Source organism: Aquarana catesbeiana, linkage group LG02, assembly GCF_042186555.1.
Source record: "Aquarana catesbeiana isolate 2022-GZ linkage group LG02, ASM4218655v1, whole genome shotgun sequence".
NCBI classification, from domain to species: domain Eukaryota; kingdom Metazoa; phylum Chordata; class Amphibia; order Anura; family Ranidae; genus Aquarana; species Aquarana catesbeiana.
This window is the reverse complement of record NC_133325.1, coordinates 670208640-670232614: the sequence shown is the minus strand read 5'-3', so window position 1 is coordinate 670232614 and position 23975 is coordinate 670208640. Positions and strand designations below refer to the sequence as shown.

General features: G+C 44.1%; 1 protein-coding gene across 4 annotated transcripts in view; it reads left to right on the top strand.

The window, feature by feature from the left end:
* Positions 1–23975, top strand: part of LOC141128985 (3 beta-hydroxysteroid dehydrogenase type 7-like) — a 178320-nt gene that overhangs the window by 144608 nt on the left and 9737 nt on the right. For 2 of the 4 annotated variants that reach the window (XM_073616669.1, XM_073616668.1), the window contains exons 3-6: positions 10944–11096; positions 14213–14321; positions 19034–19133; positions 21212–21374. In XM_073616669.1, coding sequence (XP_073472770.1) covers positions 10944–11096; positions 14213–14321; positions 19034–19133; positions 21212–21374 — 525 coding nt within the window. Of the gene's footprint in view, positions 1–9805; positions 9894–10943; positions 11097–14212; positions 14322–19033; positions 19134–21211; positions 21375–23975 lie in introns of those variants that run through there. The other 2 variants (XM_073616673.1, XM_073616674.1) reach the window with 2 other exon arrangements.

The window sequence follows — 23975 nt, the reverse complement described above, 5'->3', positions numbered from 1 at the left end:
GTCACTTGCCACATCCCATGCCACACGTTGCGGATTGTCACTTGCCACATCCCATGCCACACGTTGCGGATTGTCACTTGCCACGTCCCATGCCACACGTTGCGGATTGTCACTTGCCTGCTATAATTGTCTGCTGTGTCCCAGTGAGTCAGGCTTATTTAACTGACCCCCTGTCATCAGTGCTGGGCAGGGAGGAATGGGCTGGCTGCTGCCACTGGGAGAGCGATGGGAGCAGAGCGAACACATGGCTCATCCTGAGCGGATGTGTCAGCGCTGCATCCCGCCCCAGGGGGGGCAGCAGAGAGATGATGTAATCTCTCTGCTGCCGCGGCTGCCTGTACATTCAACAGTGTGGGCGGAACTGCAGGGATGCAGGGTGGCGCTGGGCGGTGAGAGATGTTATCTCCCTAATTGGCCAGCAGCTGCTCACAAACTGTCACTGAGCCGCACACAGCTGTTCACGTAACGGAGCCGCCCGTGCTCTCAGCTGTGGAGCCGCCCGACGGCTCCCTGATTGGCCAGCACTGCAGCCGCTCACAAACTGTCACTGAGCCGCACACAGCTGTTCACGTAATGGAGCCGCCCGTGCTCTCAGCTGTGGAGCCGCCCGCCGGCTCTCTCACCTACAGCGATGCCTGCCCACCCACTCACCCACAATCTCTGAGGGGGCAATTGCCCTGTTGCCCCCCCCCCCCCGGATCCGCCCTTGCTTGCACACCGTATTAAAAAAGCCAGGTCAGGGATGCAGCTATCCTTCAATGGCATAAGGTGATGCATAAATCTTGAAAATCAAGAGAACAGGAAGTGCAACAATCTGGCGCAATTAAATACTTTATCAATTTGACATTAAAAAGTGTTGCTTTTCTTCTAAAGAAAATGTAACTTTAACAAAACAACCTCTAGGAACACTCTCTGCTTCATGCAGAGGCGTAACTAGAACCTTCAGGGCCCCGGTACAAGAAACTATAAAGGGGCCCCCCGACCCACTGATCCCAAGGCGCTTCCCTCCAAGTCCAGGCCCTTTTTACTTTCATCGTGGGACCCTTTCACATGTTCTGCACCATGCCCCCTGTTGTAATGCTCTTCAGTGTATCGTGGGATAAGTGGAATGCTCTACAAGGTATCCTGGGATGGAAAGAGTGGGAGGAGGGACCACCAATGGGGACCCTCTGGTGTTTGGACAAAAATGTCCGGTACCACATCCTATTAGAGAAATTACACAAAAAGACCCTATAGACATGTATTAAGGACCTTGAGGGTACCACTAAATTAAAAAGTATCAAAAATGTATTGTATAAAGTTTTTAAAATCATTGAAATATATAATCAGAACAGAACACCATATTCCATATATGGGTTGTATTTGTACTACAGTGTGAAACTGAATCATCAACCCTACTGCGATCAGGTGATGAATAGCTTGCTGCGACTTCAGACGCAGTTGCGTTTCACGGGTCACTACCCGCTTCTTCAGGAAAGCAAATTACAATCAAACTCAGTGTATCTAAACATCAGCATAAACAGTGTCAAACATTATATATCCTACGACCAACTCCCTTGGTTGATGGGGTAGTCCAAAAAGGGCTTCATCCATAGGTCGTCAAAGCTTAAATCGCCAACATGCATGTTGTGGTTGGTTATCTGATATATAACATCCTAAAACAAAAGGTAGTCAGTGTGGTCCTATTGTGGTGGGTCGGTTGGTAGTGTCGGGAGGAATGGGCGACTCTGTATCCCCCTTCTCTGTCAGCGTGATGGTGTATCTCCTGACTACTTTTTTGTTTTATGATGTTCTATATCAGATAACCAACTGCAACACGCATGTTGGCGATTGGGTGCCCCCATAGCAAGCTGTGGAGGGACCCAGCAGGAGGGAGGGGCCAGGAGCGCCAGCGTGGGACTCAAGAAGAGGAGGATCCGGGCTGCTCTGTGCAAAACCACTGCACAGAGCAGGCAAGTATAACATGTTCGTTTATTTTAATGTAAAAACAAGGGTTTAGTAACACTTTAATATTTGACATAGCAATACATGCAAAAGGGCTTGGCCTGAAGTTCCACTATAAAGTGTTTGTAACCCTAAAAGTGATTTCCTGTTCCTTTATAGCAGATTAAACAGCACAGTCCTTATGCTGTCTAAGCTGTAAAAAACCTGTTTGATCCTGCCACTTCCTGTGTCCCCTTCTGTGTCCTGACAACAATAATCATGGCTGCTGAGCCCTAACTACCGTGGTCAGTTTGCGTGCCTCTCATCAGCAGCTCTCCTCTGTCCTCCTCCCCCCACCCTCCCTGCCTGTCAGCTCCGTGTCTGTCTCGTCCTGTGACACTAGATGCAAGAATTGTGATAAATATATGAAGCAGCGCTAAAAAATAAAAAAAACTCCAATACTGTTAAAACGCAAAAATGAATCAATAATGACCTTGAACTTGTGTGAAAAAACGTGTAGAAAGAAATCACATCAAATTTGTAAATAAGTGTCCATAAGAGCCCATTTCCAAGGGCTAAAAAATATAAGGAAAAATATATGTAAAACAAAGTCCAAAGGAAACAAATCATCCACGATTCACTTGCTCCACCAGTGTCCCTGCAATCATAATTCATAGTGCTTCCACCACCAGGTGACATCAAGTATTAAAGGCATTTTTTTTTTTTTTTCCAACAAACTTTATTTCTGGTAAACAGATAACAGAAGTAGGACAACGTGTACAGATAATTTTTGGGGTACAACATAAGCCTTATAATGAATAGAGTTCAACTTTACAACAGAAAAAATATACGTTCATGTTGTATACATTACAGCGTACCTCAATGGTTCACAAGTGAGTGCATAGAGCATTATGCCATGGCTAAGTCAGGTGTACAACAGTCACCAACAAGCATATACAACTATTTAAAGGGAAGCGTGCGTGTTGCAATGGGGGCCCTCTACCTAAATGGTAGCAGTGTCAATCAGCTCCGACATCAAGTACCGTAGATGCTGATTCCAGCCAGCGGTACCAAATTTTGTGGTATTTTGCTGGGCAGTTTCTGTGCTTAGATATAATGCTCTTGTAGGGTAGGGATTGGTTGACAGTGGCCATTCATTCCTGAGGGGTCGCTGCACTGGCCCGCAGCCATTTTCTAGCTAACGGGAGCCTGGCTACAAATGTTTCTTGCATAAAAATGTGAAGAGGTCTGTTCTGTTCATGCTCAGGGAGAATTCCCAATAGATATTGTTTGGGGCATAATGTTAGGGGAGAGCCCATGACATTGTGTAGGAACTTGACCAGTTGTTCCCAGTAGGGTTGTGTGGCCGGGTAAGTCCAAAGCAGATGGTAAAAGGAGCTATTGTGATCCTTGCATCTGGGGCATAAGGGGTTCCGCTGTGGGTTGTATCTCACTATATGGGCAGGGGTCAGGTAGGACCTATGGTATGTATGCATGTATGAAATCAGCTAGTCGAGGAGATACCAATTTACCAGCCGCCAAGGCATCCGTCCACTCATCCTCCTCCAGCTCCCCAGTATTAAAGCCTCTTACCGATATCCTGTGAACCATTATATAGTATGGTCAAATGCGCGTGTTACATCTCCTTATGAAGGGAAACGCTAAAGCGCCAAATGTGATCCATTCAGGGTTGGTTGATCAGGATGAAAAATAAAAGCATATAAACTCCTAGTGTAACCCATAAACATTTATTCAAAAAACAAGTAAAACTTGCAAAAGGAATTGCACTAAGCAAATCCTTGGGCAATAGGTTTAAAAAAAACTTGCATATAGCAATAAAAACAGATACACTTGCTCTCCCAAAAATCAGCAGGCTGTGTGGCTGCACCGAACTCAGTTGCCGGTCAGCAAGCGTGCATGAGTTTCGTCAGAGATGACATCGTTGGAATGAATTACAGTGCATTATCCCTGGATAAAACGGAGGGGACAGAGGGGCTGCCAGTGAAAGGGGTTTGAAAGGCAACAACCCATTTAAGGGAGTTGTAAAGGCAGAAGGTTTTTTTATCTTAATGCATTCTATGCATTAAAATAAAAAGCTTTCTGTGTGTAGCAGCCTCCCAGCACCCCCTAATACTTAACTGAGCCCCATCTCTGTCCAGCAATGCCCATGAGTCCCTCCACCGTCTGGGACGCTCCCCCTGGTTGGCTGAGACACATCAGCGTTGCCATTGGCTCCCGTGGATGTCAGTCAGTTAGCCAGGAGAGAGAGGGGGCAAAGCTGAAGGGCAGCTACGTGTCTGAATTGACACGGAGCTGCAGCTGAGCTTGGGTGCCCCCATAGCACTCGGCTTGCTGTGAGGGCACTCAGCAGGAGAGGGAGGGGCCGGGAGCACCGAAGAGGGACCCAAGAAGAGGAGGATCCAGGCTGCCCTGTGCAAATCCACTGCAACAGGGCAGGTAAATATAACATGTTTGTATTTTTTTTTTTTGTTTTTTTAAATTGGACTTTACAATCACTTTAAGTATGGATAAGGGGCTGAGGAGTAAATGGAAAAATCAGAACTCTGATGTCTGTTTTCTAGCTCGAATTGGGAAAATCAAAGCAACAGTACGAGTATTTGTTATAGATAAAACTTCACTGCCCTTTGACTGCACATTCTATATAGAAGATCTATTGGTTCTGAATTTTGTTTGTAAATGTGGGTTGAACTGGATGGACTTGTGTCTTTTTTTTTTTTTTTTTTTTCTCCAACCAGATTAAGGTGTTTGTAAACCTAAAAAAAAATCCATCTCTCTCTCTCCTGTATCTTTTAAAGAGGAAGTAAACCCATACTAGTCCATTATGTTGCACCTGCAACCGAAGCCCGCGATATACCCACTGGTGGCCGCATTCCATCTTCGCCCTTCTTCCTTCTGGGGCCGCGGACTCCGGCTCTGTGACTGGCCGGAGTCACGTGACATCACATGTGCGCAGGAGCTGTGGGTCACAGCACGGGCCCTTTAGAAATGGCACGATCGAAACCTTTCTTCAGTGCGCATGGGCCGATGACTTTGGCGCAAGTGTATATATTGTAAATCTCTCCTAAACCTGTGCAGGTTTAGGAGATATTTGCAGTACCTACAGGTAAGCCTTATTATAGGCTTACCTGTAGGTAAAAGTTGTGTAACCGGGTTTACAATCACTTTAACCACTTGCCTACCGTCATATGACAGCGGGACGGTAAGCCTCTTGTTCTGGGCGGACGTCATATGACGTGAGCCCGTTTGAACAGGGCATGCGCGCCATTGTGAGCGCGCAGCCCTGTACTGTCGGTGTGTCACCGAGACACCGCTCGTCATGACAGGGGTGAACAGCCACTGGGCATGGCTGTTTACCACGTGACCACCTGATCACCCATCAGTGACCATTGCCTGTCACACCATCACCTCTCAGTGAACGTCACCTGCCACCCGTCGCACAGCTACCCGCCACACAGCCACCCGCCACACAGCCATGTCCAAAAAAGGATATACTAGTGAGGAGGCGTTCCAGATCCCCTCTGACTGATGAGAGCACCGGGGAGTTCTCATCAGAGTCCAATTCTGATTCCGAATCAAATTCGGCATTTGAACTGATCGAGAGTAGCAATGATTCGGATGAAGAATGGGTCCCTCCTAAAAGGGCACGACACTCTGGAAACCAGGAAGCCGTCAGCAACCAGGATTATATTCCCAGGCCCAGTACCAGCTCCGCTGCCAGCAATAGGCCCCAGGAACAAAGGCCCAGTACCAGTGCTGCCACCGGAGCTAGGCCCCACTCACAAATGCCCAGTACCAGTGCTGCCACATCACACCTGAGTACCAGCACAGGAAATTCAACTCCCCCCCCCCCCCCCCCCCAAACTACTGGAGTGTCACGTCCCCCAAGAGCCAGGGCCACTACATACATGCCAGATTGTCTTGCCAACCCAACATGACTGCCTTCCAACTCGGGATCACCAATTATTCCGCCTTGCACAGCCAGGTGTGCAGGCCAACACCCAAAATTTCAGAGATCAATTTTTTTCACCTGTTTGTGCCCGACACTTTGCTGCAGTTCATTGTGGACCAAACAAATTTGTATGCCCAGCAGTATATTGCCAGCAACCCCTAATCATCTTATGCCTGTCCGTTTGAGTGGAGAGATTTGAATTTGGAAGAGTTCAAATTGTTTTTGGGGCTTACAAAAAAAAGGACATACCTATTGGTCCACCAACCCCATCCACCATATGCCCATGTATTCTTTCATTTTAATAACACCCCGCAATCATCCAAATTCTGATAAGCTATACAAGATTCGCCCACTGATAAATTTATTTTCCCAACTATTTGCAGAACTCCCCGAGTCCCCGAGAAGAATGTATGTGTGGATGAGTCCCTGGTACCATTTTCAGGCCGGCTAGGAATAAAACAATATATTCCTAGCAAAAAGGCCAAATACGGAGTCAAATTTCTCAAGCTGTGTGAGAGCCACGGGATATCTATATGCGTTCCGCATATATGAAGGAAGAGATTCCCAGCTCCAGCCCCCTGAGTGCCCAGCCTACATGGGCACAACTGGAAAAATCGTATGGGACCTGGCTTACCCACTTCTGAAAAAAGGCTATCCTATATACCTGGACAACTTTTATACCAGCCTGCCCCTTTTCAGACCCCTATATATCGAAAAAAACCCTGGCCATCGGAACCTCAAGAAAAAATAGGAAGGGCTTCCCACAATCCATAGTGAACAAAAAGCTGCAAAGGGGGAAAGAGCAACACTGAGATGCAATGAAGTGCTGGCCTTGAGGTGGAAGGATAACAGGAACGTGCACATGATGTCCACCATTCATGATGACACTACAGTTGTAGTTCAGCGAAGACGAGGTTCCATTGAAAAACCGACATGTGTCCAAGACTATAATCTCTACATGGGGGGGGGGGGGTGGATTTCAATGACCAAATGATTCAGCCCTATTTGTTAATAAGGGGGTCCCGATTCTGGTACCAGAAGGTAGCAATTTATCTAATCCATTTGGCCATTTACAATTCCTACATAGTCTACACAAAATCCACAGAAAGCCCCGCCCCTTCCTAAAATTCATAGAAGTAGTAGTCGTGACCCCCCCCCCCCCCCCCCAGAAGCACTTCGTTCTGATGCTGTTAGCCGACTTCATGAACGCCACTTCCTGTACAACATTCCACCATCGGAAGCAGGCCGAAGACGGCAAAAAAGATGTTGCGTGTGCAGCAGAAGAGGTTTTCGAAAAGATACCAGCTTCCATTGTCCCCAGTGTCCCTCCCAATCTGGCCTTTGTATTGGTGAATGCTTCGAACTGTATCATACATCCCTAAATTATTAGCCCATATTTTCCCCATTTTCGCTGATCATTTTCCATGCTTCCCCAAATAACCATGCCAGTGCCTTCAACGTGAACTGACGCTGGCCTGCTTTTTGACTATGCCTCTGCCTACCGTTTGGACTGCTTCCACATGAACTGACCCTGGCTTGTTTTGACAAGCCTCTGCCCACCGTTTGGACTGCTTGCACGTTAACTGACCCTGGCCTGTTCTATGGACTATGCTTTTGCCTACCGCTTGGACTGATCTGTTGCCCTGCTACTATAGTACACAGGGGTCTCACATATGTGAGGGGCTCCAGAATAGTTTTTCCGGATGGAGATAACAATTTTTTTTGTTTTTCTCCAGGTTTTGTAATTTCCAGATTAGGGTCTGGAGTCCGGAGGCTTCATAGAGATTTGGGTGGGTCTAAGCCTCTATCCCTGTGCACAGGTCTTACCCGATTGCGGCCCTCAGCCTTCTGCTGACTTACTGCCATCATGCCTTTGCCTGCCGCATGAACTCTGCCTGCTACCTGGACTATGCAAATAATTCGCTGTAGCAAGAGGCAGTATGTTTATGAAGGGCTGGCGAGCGGTACAATGAGTGTCTGCAGGTAACAGTATACCAGGACCAATATTATAGCTGTGCTGGCTGTCTCTGCCTGGACAATTTCTATGGACAAATGCTTTGGCTGTGCTGACAATATCCTTGTGCTGACTATAGACAATATTCCTGCCTGCTGCCTGGATAATTACTATTGCTGTCGTTAAGCACATCCCTGACTGCTGCCTGGACCAGTGCTCTCTTCTGTGGACACTACTAAAAGCACAGGTAATACTACTTCTTTTTTTTTTTTTTTTTTTTTTTTTTTTTTATCCTTTCCACAATAGAATTTATTTTGGATTGTAATTCTTGGTACACACATGCTATGTGTTAGAAATATGAAGGGCTTTCAAAAATGATAGGTTGCCAGGAAATTATCTATGTAATGTATGCTCCTAGAACGTCTAGTGGTACTTGGATGTTGGGCCTCTGTATGTGGCCAAGCTGTGTAAAAGTCTCACACATGTGGTATCCCCATACTCGTGAGGTGTAGCAGAATGTATTTTGGGGTGTCATTTTTGCTATGTGTTGGCAATATCTTATAAATGGACAACTTTGTACAAAAAAAAACGCTTTTTTTTTTTTTTTCCCACATTTTCCAAAAACTTCGGGAAAAAAAATAACCGTTCAAAAGACTCATTATGACTCATAGATTATACTTTGGGGTGTTTGCTTTCCAAAATGGGGTCATTTTGTGGGCAATTCCTTTGTCCTGGTGCTCCAGGGCCTTCAAAAGTGTAATAGGTGGTTGAGACATGAGATGTGCAATTTATGCTTGTAGATCACCTGATGGTGCTATTTCAATGTTGGGCCTTTGTATGTGGCCAGTCTGTGTAAAAGTCCCACACATGTCGTATCCCCATACTCGGTAAGAGAAGCAGAATGTGTTTTGGGGTGTAATTTGTTGTATGCATATGCTCTGTGAGAAATAACCAGTTAATTTGACAATTTTGAAAAAAAAAAAAAACACATCTTCCTTTTGCAAAGAATTGTGGGAAAAAAATTACAACTTAAAAAACTCACCATGCTACTTAATACCTTGGAATGTCTGCTTTCTAAAAAGGGGTCATTTGGGGGGTATTTGTACTTTTCTGACTTGTTAGTACCTCAAGAAATGAGATTCACCTGATGTAGTGAAGGCCTGATCAGATGTTTTCAATTTTCAGTGATTGGCACCATAGTTTGTAGACTCTAACTTTCACAAAGACCAAATAATATACACTAATTTGGGTTATTTTTACCAAAGATGTATAGAAGTATATAAATTTTGGCCAAAATTTATGAAGAAAAATTACTAATTTGCTAAATTTTATGACAAAAACAAAGGAAATTTTTCACAAAATTTACGGTCTTTTTTTTATAGCACAAAAAATTAAACCCATTAGTGATTAAATACCACCAAAAGAAAGCTCTATTTGTGTGGAAAAAAGGACAGTGTTGTATGACTGAGTAATGGTCATTCAAAGTGTGAGCACCGAAAGCTGAAAATTGGTCTGGGCAGGAAGGGGGTTTAAGTGCCCTGTATTGAGGTGGTTAAAGCATGTTAAATAGCAGTACTTGTGACATGCAATTTGTCCCTTTTTTGTATGCTGTGAAATACCTGGCTGATCTTGCACGTTCCTGTGTCCCCCTGTCTCTGCTGACCACGATAATCAGGGCTCCTAATCCAGGATACCGTTGTCAGCCTGCATGCCTCTGTCTCACGCTGTCTGCTCTCTCCTGTCTGCTCTGTCTCCCCCCTCCCTCCTTGCCTGTCAGTTCCGATGCCTGTGTGTGAGCAATCTCCTTCAGCCCCTCCCCCCTACTGCTCTTCCCTGTCACTTGAAATACCTTTAAAAAATAACTTGCATCCCATCCCCTCTGTTTTATCAAGATCTTTACTAGGTGTCTGTTCTTTTAAAACTCTAATTGTAAATTCCTTATCTCACAGCGGTCACATGACATTCCTCTGCTGGCCGTCTGATGTCAGAGGGTTTATCTCAGCCCCTCCCTCCACATTCTTTACAACAGGGAAGCTCGAGTAGAGGAATGTCACTGACAACAAGGTATTGCTGTGAGATAAGGTATTTACAATTAGAATAAAAAAAAAAAAAAAACTGACACATTAGTGCTGTAGCTCTTGATAAAACAAAGGTGATGGCAGTGTTTTATCATCCTGACTTTTTAACATGAATAACAAAAAACAAAATGCACATAAATGGAACCATAATATAAAAAACAAATTGTATAATATTATGAAAACAATGTACATAAATGTAATAGAGTAAAACAATATTGGATGGAAATGAGATGTTGATAGAGCCATGTGTGGAATAGAGGCTGCATCCTGTGAATCTCAATGCTTTTCGTCGATAAATACGACTCCGGAGCGGACGGATTGGGGACAGTTCAGGCAATCAGGTTGCACAGCTCGGATACACTGCACATCACACCTGGTATCTGTCACAAGATGACTTTTTGTAGCCATTGATTAGCACAATACTTACTACAGTATGTTTACTTCTATCCTCTTGGGGATGCTCGTATGTGTGCCCTGTGTTCCTGCACATCCCAACACCTCAGCTCCCTGGGTAGACACATGGCAACTCTCACATTCGTATCGCTTAGGTTGAACTTTCAATGGGATATATTTGTAGCATCCGCTCCTTAAGAGTCGTATTTACGAAACACGTTGAGATTCAAAGGATGCAGCCTCTATTCCACACATGGCTCTATCAACTTGCCATTTCCATCCAATATGGTTTTACTCTATTATAGCTATGTAATTTGTTTTCATGATATGATACAATTTGTTTTTATACCATGGTTCCATTTTTGTTTTTTGTTGTTCATGTTGTGTTCTGCATGCTAAATGATTATTACCCTTTATGTAGTTGCCTATTGCTATGAGGTTTTATGCCCATATCAATAAATGTGTCATTACATTTTTTTTTATTTGTGTTTATTGCCTGCCTCATTCAAAGTCCCAAACTTTCTATTTTTGTATCCAGATTGGGCATGGAGGTGCACCTCATTTAAAGTCCCAGTATGTGTAGATATACATTCCCCCCTCTTTGTATTTGTCTATTGCACTACAGGTTCTACCATTACCTTCATTAAAGGAAACATTACTAACTACAACCAAGTTCTGGAAGCTGTCAAAGGCGTCCATGTTGTTATTCATACAGCTGCTCTTGTGGATTATTTGGATGAACGCCCCTTTAAGGAACTTGAGGCTATAAATGTTGGAGGTGAGTTTAAAGAAAATCCTACACATGTTGCACTGCATTAGATGTAAATGCTCTATATAATTGTTTATCCTACATCATCAATATCAAGATGGGGATAGACACTACAGAGCAGTAAGCGTTATGCAGCAGGTTAAGGCAGCTCATTCATTTCAATAAACTGCCACCAAAACTCACCAAAAAAGATGCATGCAACATTTTAGGTAGCACAAGGCAGCATGCTAATGCTACTAATGCATGTTGTGCTGTGCTGCAACATACATGTGTTGAGAAGGTGCATAGGGGGGCCATTTATAATGACTGGCACTGCATCACACCAGCATGTGTGACATGCAATGCAGTCATTGCCTAGGGCAGAGGTAGGCAACCTTTAAGAGTTGACCCTGAACAACATGGGAAGTCAAAGATTGCACAGCGTCGCCCCCTCACACCTGATTTAAACCTCTAATTGCTGTACTACAATTGTACAGCAATCATGGGTCTAAATCAGGTGGTGAGGCGACATATCACTGCCTCACCACCTTTCAAACACAATTAGATTGCTTTTCAGAGGCCTGTTGCACTTGTGAATGAGCCTTTAGTTGCATTCAGCAGCGGCACCCTTAGGGCTTGTTCACATGTCAAGTTTTGGGGTGGTAAGATCCTGTGGTTAAGTCACGGTTTTACCAACCCCGATCCCTACCCCCCTGTAGCTGCTGAGGCAGCAGCCAAAGGTGTACACATTCCGCAGCAGGAATTAAACCCCATCTTGCTTTTGGTGGGTACTACTTGCCTGCCAATCGTGACCCATTTAAGTAAATGGGGCTATTCTGCAAGTATCCCCCACTTGCATGGAGAAGCGGTCCAAGGGGTAAAGCAAGTGGTGAGAAAGCAACACAATGCTGCCTGCTTTACACCCCTTGTTTGTTGTACTGCACAAGGTTTTCAGAGCACTGAACTTGCATTCACTTAAATGGGTCATGCTTGGCAGGGACAGGGGTTTGATCGGCTAATTATCTGCAAATTGTGCCACATCCTAAATTCAAAATTTGAGACAGAGAAAATTCCCCTAGTGGACTTTTAAGGCACATATAAAGGAATATTTAGGCCTGCTTTACACCCCTTGTTTGTTGTACTGCACAAGGTTTTCAGAGCACTGAACTTGCATTCACTTAAATGGGTCATGCTTGGCAGGGAGCACATTTGATAATGTTTACCTTATTTTGCTTTTTTTCTTTTGTTCCCCTCTGAATATTTGTGGCAAAGTCAAGTGCACTGTTACAGGAATGGTGCGCAGGGAACATTGGGTGTAGTCAGAAGGTTCTATTTAGTTTAAGAATCATGAAAATCTTTTTTTTTTTTTTTTTCTCTTGACTTGTGATCTGTGCAATAAAAAAATTGACCTAGTAGAAGGCACCAGTGGTGGCTGGTGGAATTTTTTTTTTTTGGGGGGGGGGGGGAGCGGCAAACAGTATGCCAACCCCATTCCCGGATTGAGGATCATTGTTTCAACAGCGAGTATTTATTCGCTGTTGTAACACACCTGGGTGGGATCGGCACTCATTCTCTGCAACCCAAGCCCACCCTGTTTTGAAGCCTATTAGAGCCTCTGGCTATAATCAGGTGCTTCAAAAAAAAAACCCTGGCCGCTGTGATTCATGCACCCAGTGTCCTGAAAGGGGCTGGACGCATGAATAGGGGGCGGTCGTGCATAGATGCTTGCTATGCATGCTTCTATCCATTATCCATGCCATCCAATCTATCCATTGCTATGCATGAATCTATCCATTGCATACAGAGGGTGGTGTGGAGAGAGGGGGCGGCGCCTGAGTGCCCCTAATGGACAGGTCGCCACTGGAAAGCATGTTGGCTCATATAGTGCATTTTAGATGTGTGGTGTGTGTTTTTTTTTTTTTTTTTTTTTTTTCTAATATAACCACATGACAAGGAGTAGTTAGTAAAAAAAAATAAAAAATCATCATTCAGGTGTGCCTAAGCATAATTTACACATAGTCATGCTGGCCTGATCTTATCTCCCTACAGAATCTTTTGCCCCGCATTCACATAAACGGCTTGGCTGGATTTTCAAGTTTATTGTGGGGATGAGCAATTGGCAGGAGAGCAGAGCAGTGCAGGCTGATGCTGCCCTTACCATTTACTTTGAAGGGGATTGATAGAGTTCAAAGCTGTTTTTAAATGTGTGTAGTAAATGCCCCTTCATAAAGCAAGCAGTTGATGGAGCCTTTCTCTTATCCAGGAGGAGATTGACATTCCTATAGTAAAGTGTATCTTATGGCCCGTACACACGAGTGGAATGTCCGACGGGAGCTTTTCATCGTATATTCCGATTGTGTGTATGCCTCATCTGACTTTTTGTAAAAAAAAAAAAAAAAAAATTCTGACGGACCTAGAAATGGAACATGTTCTAAATATTTCTGACGGAACCAATTCCTAACAGGAAAACCGCTCGTCTGTATGCTGTTCCGACGGACCAAAAACGACGCTCGCTCTGAAGCAAGTACGAGACGGAAGCTATTGGCTACTGAACGTCCTCTTTCTAGTCCCGTCCGTACGTGTTGTACGTCGCCTTGTTCTGGACGGTCGGGCTTTTGTGTGATCGTGTGTACGCAAGACAGTTTCAGCGGAATTCCGTCGGAGAAACCTTCAGAGTTTATTCCGACGGGAAAACCAGTCGTGCGTACAGGGCATAAAGCCAAACCTTTTTTGGAGTGTAGAAAGGGTTAACACTCTTGTCAGTTGCTTTTTTTTTTTTTTTTTTATCATCTGCATGTAATTGAGGAGTTTGTCCTGTAGATACAAAAGGGGAGAGAGAGAAGAAATCTCTGCAGCATGGGGGTGGGGGGGGATGCTTTAGAAAGTTGCCACTGCAAAAAATGGCTCCATTGGAAGATTTGCCCTCTATTCCTGTTCTGGTGATGAACTCCAAATGTTTCTATTTTCTCCTTTTCAGTCCCAGTAAAAATTGTCACCAGCACAAAGACAGAAGGTGACTCTTCCCAACAGACACGGACAGCAAAAAAACCTGACGGATGTGGCTTTGGAGACACTTAAAAGGTGGCTACAGTGATTACAAAGAAAGCAGAACTCTGACATTAAATTTTTGTCACTTCTCTTTGCAGGGACAGAAAATATTATAAAAGCTTGTCTGGCCTCTGATGTCCCCTACTTACTGTACACAAGCTCAATATCTGCAGTTGGACCAAACACAAATTTAGATCCAATGGTGGGGTAAGTCTTTAAAGTTAAAGTGCATGCTAAGCACCTCCACATTTTAGCTATTGTACAGATTGCTTTAGATTTATTTTGATGTGGTGGTCAAATTTTTTACTTAAAATAGAGGTAAAGTCTGTGCTGGCAGATGCGTTCTTGCCATAATCTGCAAGTATGCACATTATGACACGCTTACATTACAAGTGAAACCTCCTCCAGCAGTGACTGACCTAGGCTGTCAGTTTCTGCACCATCCTTCACCACAATGTGCTCCGCTACTATTTCTGGGTGCCACGCCATTGTTTTGGTCCACTGGGTGGCTTCCAATGATGTAACTCCTGCTCATGTGCACAGGAGTTGCGTCATGGATTCATATGGTGGCCTGCCCATGTACACCAGTAGCGGCCTGCCCATAGAGGGCGCAGGGGCACTGCCCCCCCAAGCTAATAATAAAAATAAAATTAAAAATCATAAAAAATACTGGCCCTTTAAGTGTGTGTAGCGCCCTCTAATTTTAGGTAGGTGCTATAGTGGCATTTTGGAAGTGTAGGACTTGGCTGTAGGTAAATTTGACCAGGCCTGTGGTTCTTTTTTAGGCCTGGTTGTTTTGATTCAGGAGTGTTAGGATAGCTGGGGGTGTGGTCACTTATGCTTAAACTCAGATATACCTTCTCTGCTAAGACTGGAGATTGTTCTGGAAAGCAGAGGATGGACTTAGACCTGAGTGGCAGGGAGCTCATGTGAGAGTTCTGACCAATCATTGATTTGCTTGGTCGAGAGGAGGTCTCTCATATAAGCTGGGGGTCACATGTTCCGGGAGGAGAGAGGTCGGGAGAGGGCAAGGCCAGGAAGGCCTGGAGGAGAACCTTGAGCATGTCTTCAAGGGAGGTTCGGGGTGGATGCCTGAAACACAGAAGCCAGCATGTAGCACTGGGGAAGAACCAGGCATTCCCATGCGGGGAATGTACCGTGCAAGCGAAAAGGAAGTAGGAGTGAAGTGGAGAAAGTGAACTGGCGGATCGACTGTCTGTGACCAAAGAACACAGAGCGTTGATTGTGGAGAACAGGTCAGTGAAACTTAAAGAAGCAGGAGCGAGTGAAGTAATGTGCTGTGTGGCTATGGGACACAGTACAAGCAATAACAAACAGTAACTGCCTAAGACTGAAGGGTGTTAGTATGCGGGTCATGAAGAAGGCGGTGCAAGCCTTTGACCTAAAAGAATTAATACTCCAAAGGAATCATATCAGTCATGCAGAGGAACTATTTAGAGTAGTGCCTTCTGTTCAACTTGGAAGCACTGTACAGGGGAATTTACAAAGTGGCTAGTCCGAATAGCCCAGAGAAGTAATAGATTCCAGAAGGGATTTACAAGGGTAAAGTTCAGCAACCCAAGAATGGCTACAGTTATGGATTATACCCTCATAAAGTGGGGTCTGGTGGAGCATCTCATATCTACCCATAGATAACCCAGAACATCCCCTTAAATAAAGCGCAAGAAAACTTAACTATTGACTGTTTGGTGTGTTATACTTGGTGAGGGGGAGGTCAGAAGCGGGGTGATTGGCAAATTGTTAGGAACTACTCAGCAGCCCCTCCGGGGGTACATGTGTGTGGGATGCCAGACAAACAGGTGTATGGGAAGCATGACGTTCTGCAATCACTGAAAAAATAATAAAAAATAATGGCCCTTTAAGTGTGTGCAGGGCGCCGAACACACAGCTGCGCCCTGAACACTCCCTCTATAGCATTGTTCCCTGCTGTGGTGAATGATTGGCGGGTCCTGTGCCTTCACTTACGATTTCTCTGACTCCTCCCAGCTGATGGAAGACAGGCGACTTGCTGTAAGTACAAGGGGGAAATCTAACATAAAGAGGGACTCTGATGGGGACCTCTAATGTAAAGGGGGACTCTGATGAGGACTCCTGATTTATAGGGGGATGCTGATGGGGAGACCTGATGTAAAGGGGGGCACCTGATTTAAAATAAAATTCTTCTTAAAAATAGTGCCCAAAAAGTCTTAAATGTGAAATGTGTGCTCCGTGTCCCCTTCACCGAGTGCAATGAAGGCTCACCTCCATTTTAGACCCTAGCAGGGTCAAGTAAGCATAGAATACTGTACAATTCCCCTTTGGCTCCACACTGATCACCGACAGCTCCAAGATGACATAAAGACAAGAATGCTTCCAATAGTGCCATACCTGGGAGTTAATCAGAAAAAACCTTGCCACCCCAGCTTTATACAATTCACTTACATTTACTGAATTAAAAACAAGCATAGAAACCAGCAGATCTCACGTATGTATAGATAATCCCACTGCCAGGCTCCACCTCCTAAAAGTTACGCCATCAACCTTGTGACTTCGTCTGGATGTTCCTCCTCTTAGAGAATATAGCTTCAGCATTGTCACAGTAGGCCATTTATCAGGGCAATTTGGATGCAATTTGGTGAATGACTCACTACCTTGTATATCATTCGCCCTTTTTTAATAAGTAGAGATGTTTGTTACCTTTTTTATAAACATTTTTTTGCCAAATGTAAATTAAAAATGTATTTTTATAAACCTTGTTTCACTTTTGTATGAGCATTACTCTCGTTAAAGCCCCATGGGCCACTTGGTTTTTTGTGTTGCCACATTTTTGGGACTGAGAGATGCTCAGGTTAAAATAAAATATATGGAGGCTTTTTTTTCTTCTACTATTAGTAAAGGACAGCTTGGCCCAAATATAATAAAGGGAAAGAAAAGGTGGAGTTGGGCTTCAATAAACATCACAGCTTCATGTATGGAGCCCTGTGTTTAGTAAACACAGGGCTCTGTACTGTGATTCACTAAGCCAGTCAGCAGGTCCCAGCCATAAATCATTGGCCGGGACCTGCTGACTAACTTGTGATGTACTGAATCACAGCACAGATGGGGTGGTGAGCACCCTTGCGTGCCCCCTACCCGGGAATGCCGGATCAAGTATATGTACAATACGATTCACGCAGAGCCGCCGCCCTGCCACAGTATATTTACATGGGCCGGTCAGCAATCGGTTAAGGTGGGATAAGCCAAAATGTTAGCTCTGTGTATAATCTGTGCGTAGAAAAGTGTGTAATGGAAGAGTTTAATTTTTTTGAAGACCATCCTTTGTGCTGAGGTATATGTCTGCCTTTTGAGACTTTCACTTGTGGCAAAGTAAGGAGGCATATTTTGTGGTTACAAGGGCTTTGGCATGTGTGTGTATACAGAGAGTAAACTCTGACTCTACGCAGAGCCGGTGCTACCACTAAGTAGACTAGGCAGGCGCCTAGGTCGCACTGCCGCCTAGGGTGCCCAGACAATGGTGTTCCTACTCTCCTCTGCAGCATGTAAGTAACTCAGCAGGCAGCCGCTCCATTCGTACATAGTGTCAGAGGCGCAGCACTGGGGGACTGTGTCCCGACGGTACAGAAGCAAACATCCTCTGCACTCCTCTATGATCACTGACCTGTCTCTCTTTGAGTGTCTAGTGATTGCTGTCCCAGTACAGCCAGCTCTTCCTCTGCCCCTGCGTGATTCCTATACCGAGTCATGTGACCGCTGACCCTACCCCCGTGTTGTAAAGGCCACTCTCCCTCCCGGTCTGTCCTGTACAGTGGCTGTGTCACATGCTATAGCCTCGGATTGGAGTAATGGGTGCTCCAAGCTTGGTGACAGCTGGAGCCTGGAGAAACAGGCAGGGTTTGTTCCTGGCACTGGTAGGGTCGTCTGGTGCAGAGCCCCGGTGAGTGAAACACTGGCATTGTATTACTGTATAGACTGATCTGTGACTGTCCATCACACTGATGTGATGTCATCGTACCGAGCACATGGACTGGATGTAAGGGCCCCCCTCTGGTAAGGCTGCATTTGATGGGCACTGGTGAGGCTGCATTATTTGATCCAAAAGCTGGTTTGTGGGTGAAAACTGTAAAATTTCCCAAATTAGCTGGTCTAGCAAAGTGCTGCATGCAAAATGCTCGCTGAGAGGGTTGTCAGTCCAGTGGATTTCCAGTGAAATCTGATGTCAGCAGAGAGCGGACTTCAGCCTACTCTCTGCTGAAAACTGGTCACAGGAGTGCAAAACGAATTGCACTCCTGTGATCCATAGAAGTACAGCCAAACGAGCTTTGGTTATACTACTTTTCCTTTAAGCCACTTCCACTGGCAATCACAATCTGCCCAAGCCCACTGTTTGCCACATAGCATACTGCAAAGTTTCTTTCCTCCATGTTCCCCTAGGTCTTTTGCAATCTTAAATAACACTTGAAGCATCTGTGCATTGGGGTAAGGTGTACTGAAAAAAATGGTTCATGTCCATTATTTGGTTTGTTGGCAGACCATTCAAAATGAATTGGCTGTCCTAACATAACACATGTTAATGCACAAAATGCTGCATATTACCATGCTCGAGGAACACGCACATTCTCTAAAGTGAGAGTAGGGCACTGTGGTTATAATTGCCTAGTTTCGACAGTAACGAAAAACTATATGAAATGGAAAAAATCCAATTCTGGTTTCATAACCAAACTATCGGTCATGTTTTTTCACACCTCTTACTATTTAAATGAATGTTGTTTGTAGTTTACCTGTTTTATGTACATGGTTTTCACTTATTTATGTTTACTCTTAAAAATATGCTTTTGACTTTGCATGAAGGCTATGGATGTAGGAGTCTCTCTTGCCATCTATATTTATTAAAAACTTTTTTTTTTTTTTATTGTTTTAAGAATCACAGAGGACACAATATATCATGGGGAGCACTTACTGTCTTATGGTAAAACAAAGGCTCAGGCTGAAAGATTAGCCCTCTTGGCTAATGGTCAGCAGGTATGTATTTTTTAATAGTCAGTTCAGTATACAGTCCATTTGCACAGTTATATTTCATGTACTGTACACTATTATTCAGCGTTTATATACAACATGAGCGCAGACAGTAGAGTTACAATACAATTCAATACAGGAGGAATCTGAGGGCCCTGCATGTATTTTGTTTCCAGTGACCTTCATCCCATGACAAGAATAAAATCTGTATGGGCCCTCTTACAGCAGCAGAACCTGTCCACATTGTCCAGCAGGAGACCGTAAGCAGTGGTACTGTATATGCAGGGTTCTGTAATTGTGCATACAGTACATGCTATTGCTGCATCTCTTACCTGTGCAGATTTTGCCTTACTAAAGATATCCAAAGTGTGATCCATATGTAGTAAAGTCCAGAGATGGGCTGGCAGTTTTGACCCAGGCTTGATTCCCTTAGAAGTACAAAGCAGCCAGGCACACAGTATTTCCACTGTTTCACAACTCGAACAGGCAGTGCGTGTCTTTTTTGTATTTGAATGTTGGTTAAACTTGGTTGGGGTGCAGGGTGAGCCTTGGGAGACTCCAAGTTTAGTTAAAAGCTGGGCTGGGTGGCAGTCTCAGCAGTGGCGCACGCCTCTCCAGATAACGGCCAGGTAAGACCGGACCCCTCCGCAGCCTCTGACCACCTCCTGTTACTCTCCTGTACCATGTCTGCACAGCCTATGGCCACCTCTTGTACCATGTCTGCACAGCATAAGACCACCTCCTGTACCATGTCCGTGCAGCCTCTGATGTTGTGCTATGGGGCTGGTATGAAATTATTTCCAGGGATGGTTTTTATTCTCAGTCTGGCCCTGGTGAAAAGTACAACAAAAAACACTCTCTGGCTATAACTGGACTCCTTGAGGGTGACACCCCTTTGGAGACTAGTAATGGGTGAACTATAGCTTTGTGGACTCCAATGCAAGGGTAAACCTGAGCCAGCAACTCTAGAACAGTCTTTCCAAGAGTTAATAACAGTCACTAGGATCTTTAACTCTCGGGCCTTTACTCACTGTGCCCTGTGTACTTGTGTTTTCCTGCAGTACCAGCCAGTTTCTGTACTGTGAGCTTCCAAGCCAGATCCTTAGTGGACTTCCTCCAAACTGCTCCCAGCAACTTCGGAGAATAGGCTGGGGTGCCCTACCTGAGCTGGGACCTCAATGAACTGCTGTGAACTTCAACCAAGTGACCCAGAGCCACAGCCCTCGGGCTAAGTCTTCTCTTTCACATATTCACAGGGTCTTGCAGTGATGTGCTTTGCATAGGACCTTTTTGTCTCTTCTAACTAGGAGGGTGTTGCACATAAAAAAAAAAAAAAAAAAAAAAACTCTGTGCTGATAACAAAATGGCATGTCTTCATGACTTACAGCTTGTTGATGGACAAATGGTGCAGCTTGCTTTTAACAGCCATCAGCTTGTATTTGAGATCTGTTCGAGAAGCATAAACAGGGAGCTGCATGCAGTGCAGGTCCTTTGGTACACAGATTCCTCTCCAGCAAGGAGAACAATGAGCAGCACTGTAGTAACAATCAAATCAAAGAACTTGTTTCTCAAAACCGTTACATTCAAGGCATAAATAAAAGTGTAGCATTCGCCTACTTTCTGTGACAGATCCTGAATTATATACTTTTACCATCCTCCTGAAATGAAAAGAATATCAAACGTGTGTTCGAAAAAACCTTTTATACATTAACACAATGGGGGTAATTTACTTAAACGCGATTACACAGAATCTGGTACAGTCGTGCATAATAACCAATCGGCTTCCAACGTCAGCTTGTTTAATTAAGCTTTGACATTAAAACCTTACAACTGATTGGTTACTATGCACAGCTGCACCAGTTTTAGTAACCCCCCCCCATGTGTCTTTAAGTGTTTTATGGGCATTTCAACCGAAAAACAGGTTGACTGTTGAGAGTGGCCTTACCCCAAGTACGATATACATTTGATTTGGATTTGTATTGGTATTGGCATACTGCAACTACAAACAAGCCTCTAATTTTAATGATACCTTTTGAAAACCACATTTGACTATCGTCATGTTTTCCTCTGTTACTAATTTGCAGATGAACAATGGAAATAAATTAACTACTTGCATCATCCGACCAGGCTCCATCTATGGTGAAAAGGCACAGCAAATCTTGAACCGGTATCAATCTGCAAAATACCAGAATAATCGGATAAACTACATTCAACCAGATCATGCAGGACAAAACTATGAATATGTCGGTAAGAGAAATTATAGCATAGACATGTCACAGATCATATGGAAGAACTAATTTTTATTCATTGACATCACATATTACCACAAAATTAGGTCAGATTTCCTGAAATTTTTTAGGCTGAAACATTAACGGCATACAGTTGTATACTATAGGCCATGCCAGGCTAGTGCTTGGACCGTTTTTTCTCACCGCTGCATTTACAGCTCGGCAGTATACATATCATTTTATCTGTGTGATTATCATAATGATTTTGCCTGTTTTATTGCTCTTTGGTAGGGATGAGCCCGATGTTTGAGTCTCGCCTGTTTGTCGAATTTAGAACATTATGGGGAGTTCGCGAGAAATTCGAGCACCGCAGAACGCCCAATAATGAACGGCGAGACCGTCAATGCACTGCGAGATCGCAATGCATTGACTGCTGCTGATTGGCCAAAGCCTGCACCTGACCTGCATGCTTTGGCCAATCACAGCGCGCTATTTATGAATGAGAGCAGCAAAATGACATTTGTAAAGGAAGAAATGTCATTTAAAACTGCTCGCGACTGTAATGTATTGCCGGATCCGAGCAATAAAAATAAAAATCATTGAAAGAAAAGGTGTGAGTCCCCCCCCCCCCCCAGTCTATTACCAGTCCCTTTGGGTCTGGTATGGATATTAGGGGAACCCAATGCCAAAATTTAAAAAAAAAAAAAAAAAAAAAATGGTGTTGGGGTCCCCCCCAAAATCCATACCAGACCCTTATCCAAGCACGCAACCTGGCAGGCTGCAGGAAAGGGGGGGACGAGAGTAGGCCCCACCTGAACTGTACCAGGCCACATGCCCTCAACCTGGGGAGGGTGTTTTGGGGTCCCCCCAAAACACCTTGTCCCCATGTTAATGGGGACAAGGGCCTCTTCCCCACAACCCTTGCCCAGTGGTTGTGGGGGTCTGCAGGCAGAATCTGGAAGTCCTCTTTAACAAAATATCGCAATAAGCGTATATTGATTGGTTTACGCAAAAGTTATAGCGTCTACAAAACAGGGAATAGATTTAAATTTTATTTTTGTTATTTTTTTTTTACCAAAAATATGTAGAAGAATACATATCGGCCTAAACCTGAGAAAAAATTAGCTTTTTTTTTTTAAAAAAAAAATGGATATTTATTATAGCAAAAAGTACAAAATATTGTGTGTTTTTCAATTGTTGCTCTTTTTTTGTTTATAGCGCAACAAATAACCGCAGAGGTGATCAAATACCACCAAAAAGAAAGCTCTATTTGTGGGGAAAAAAAGGACGTCAATTTTGTTTGGGTGCAGCGTCGCACGACTGTGCAATTGTCAAAGCGTCAGTGCCGAATCGCAAAAATGGCCCGGTCATTCAGCAGCCAAATCTTCCGAGGCTGAAGTGGTTAATGACAGGCCATTTTATGCGATACAGCACTGCTTTATTTTACCTGACAATTGTGCAGTCGTGCGACGCTGTATCCAAACAAAATTTATGCCTTTTTTTCCCCACAAATAGAGCTTTCTTTTGGTGGTATTTGATCACTTCTGCGTTTTTTGTTTTTTTTTTTTTTTTTTTTTTTTTTTTTTTTTTTGCGCTATAAACAGAGTGACAATTTTGAAAACATTTTTTTACTTTCTGCTAAAATACACATCCAAAAAACAAATCTATTCATCAGTTTAGGCGAATATGTATTCTACATAATTTTGGTAAAAAAATTGCAATAAGCATATATTTATTGGTTTGCGCAAAAGTTATAGCATCTACAAAATAGAGGAAAGATTTAGGGACTTTTATTTATTTTTACTAGTAATGGTGGTGATCTGCAATTTTTAGTGGGACAGCAACATTCCGGCAGGCAAATCTGACCCTAAGTGACACTTTTTGGTGACCAGTGACAATACAGTAATCGGTGCTATAAAAATGCACTGATCACTGTATAAATGGCACTGGCAGGGAAGGGGTTAACACTAGTGGTGATCAAAGGGTTAAGTGTTCCCTAGGGAGGTGCTTTTTAACGGTCGGGGGGACGGACTGACTGGGAGTAGAGAGAGATCACTGTTCCAGATCACTAGGAACAGCTTCTCTTTTTCTTTTCTTTCTCTTTCTTTTTCTTTTCTTTCTCTCTCTCTACCGCAATCATGGGTGGCCGGCGGACATCGAGTCACCCAGACGCGCGTGCACGAACCGACGTACCAGTACGGCGATTCACACAGCGAGCCACCTTGTACTGCAGCGGCTGGTTGGCAAGTGGTTTAGGAAGTTATGGATATATACAATGTTGTCAAGTTATAACTGTGCAGGCACCATAATTGCTTTTGCTTAGTTTCAGAAAAGATCTTTCTGACCTTTTTCACAAGTTTAAAATGTTCTGTCATGTCACCATGCATCTCTTCCTGATAATGGGGTGGGGTTATAGGACACTGTGTGCAGACAGTCTGTTCAACCTGTTCTTAGACGTTCAGCCTGAGGCAAGCTGCAGTCTGCGACTGAAGAGGTGGTATGTTCATATGGCAGGCTGTGATTGGGAAGGGGTAAGTTCTAGAGGCAGGTTGTGATTGGTTGGGAGGCATGATGGCTGAACAAACTACCCAGTAAAGGCATGCTGTGAATGAGTGAACTA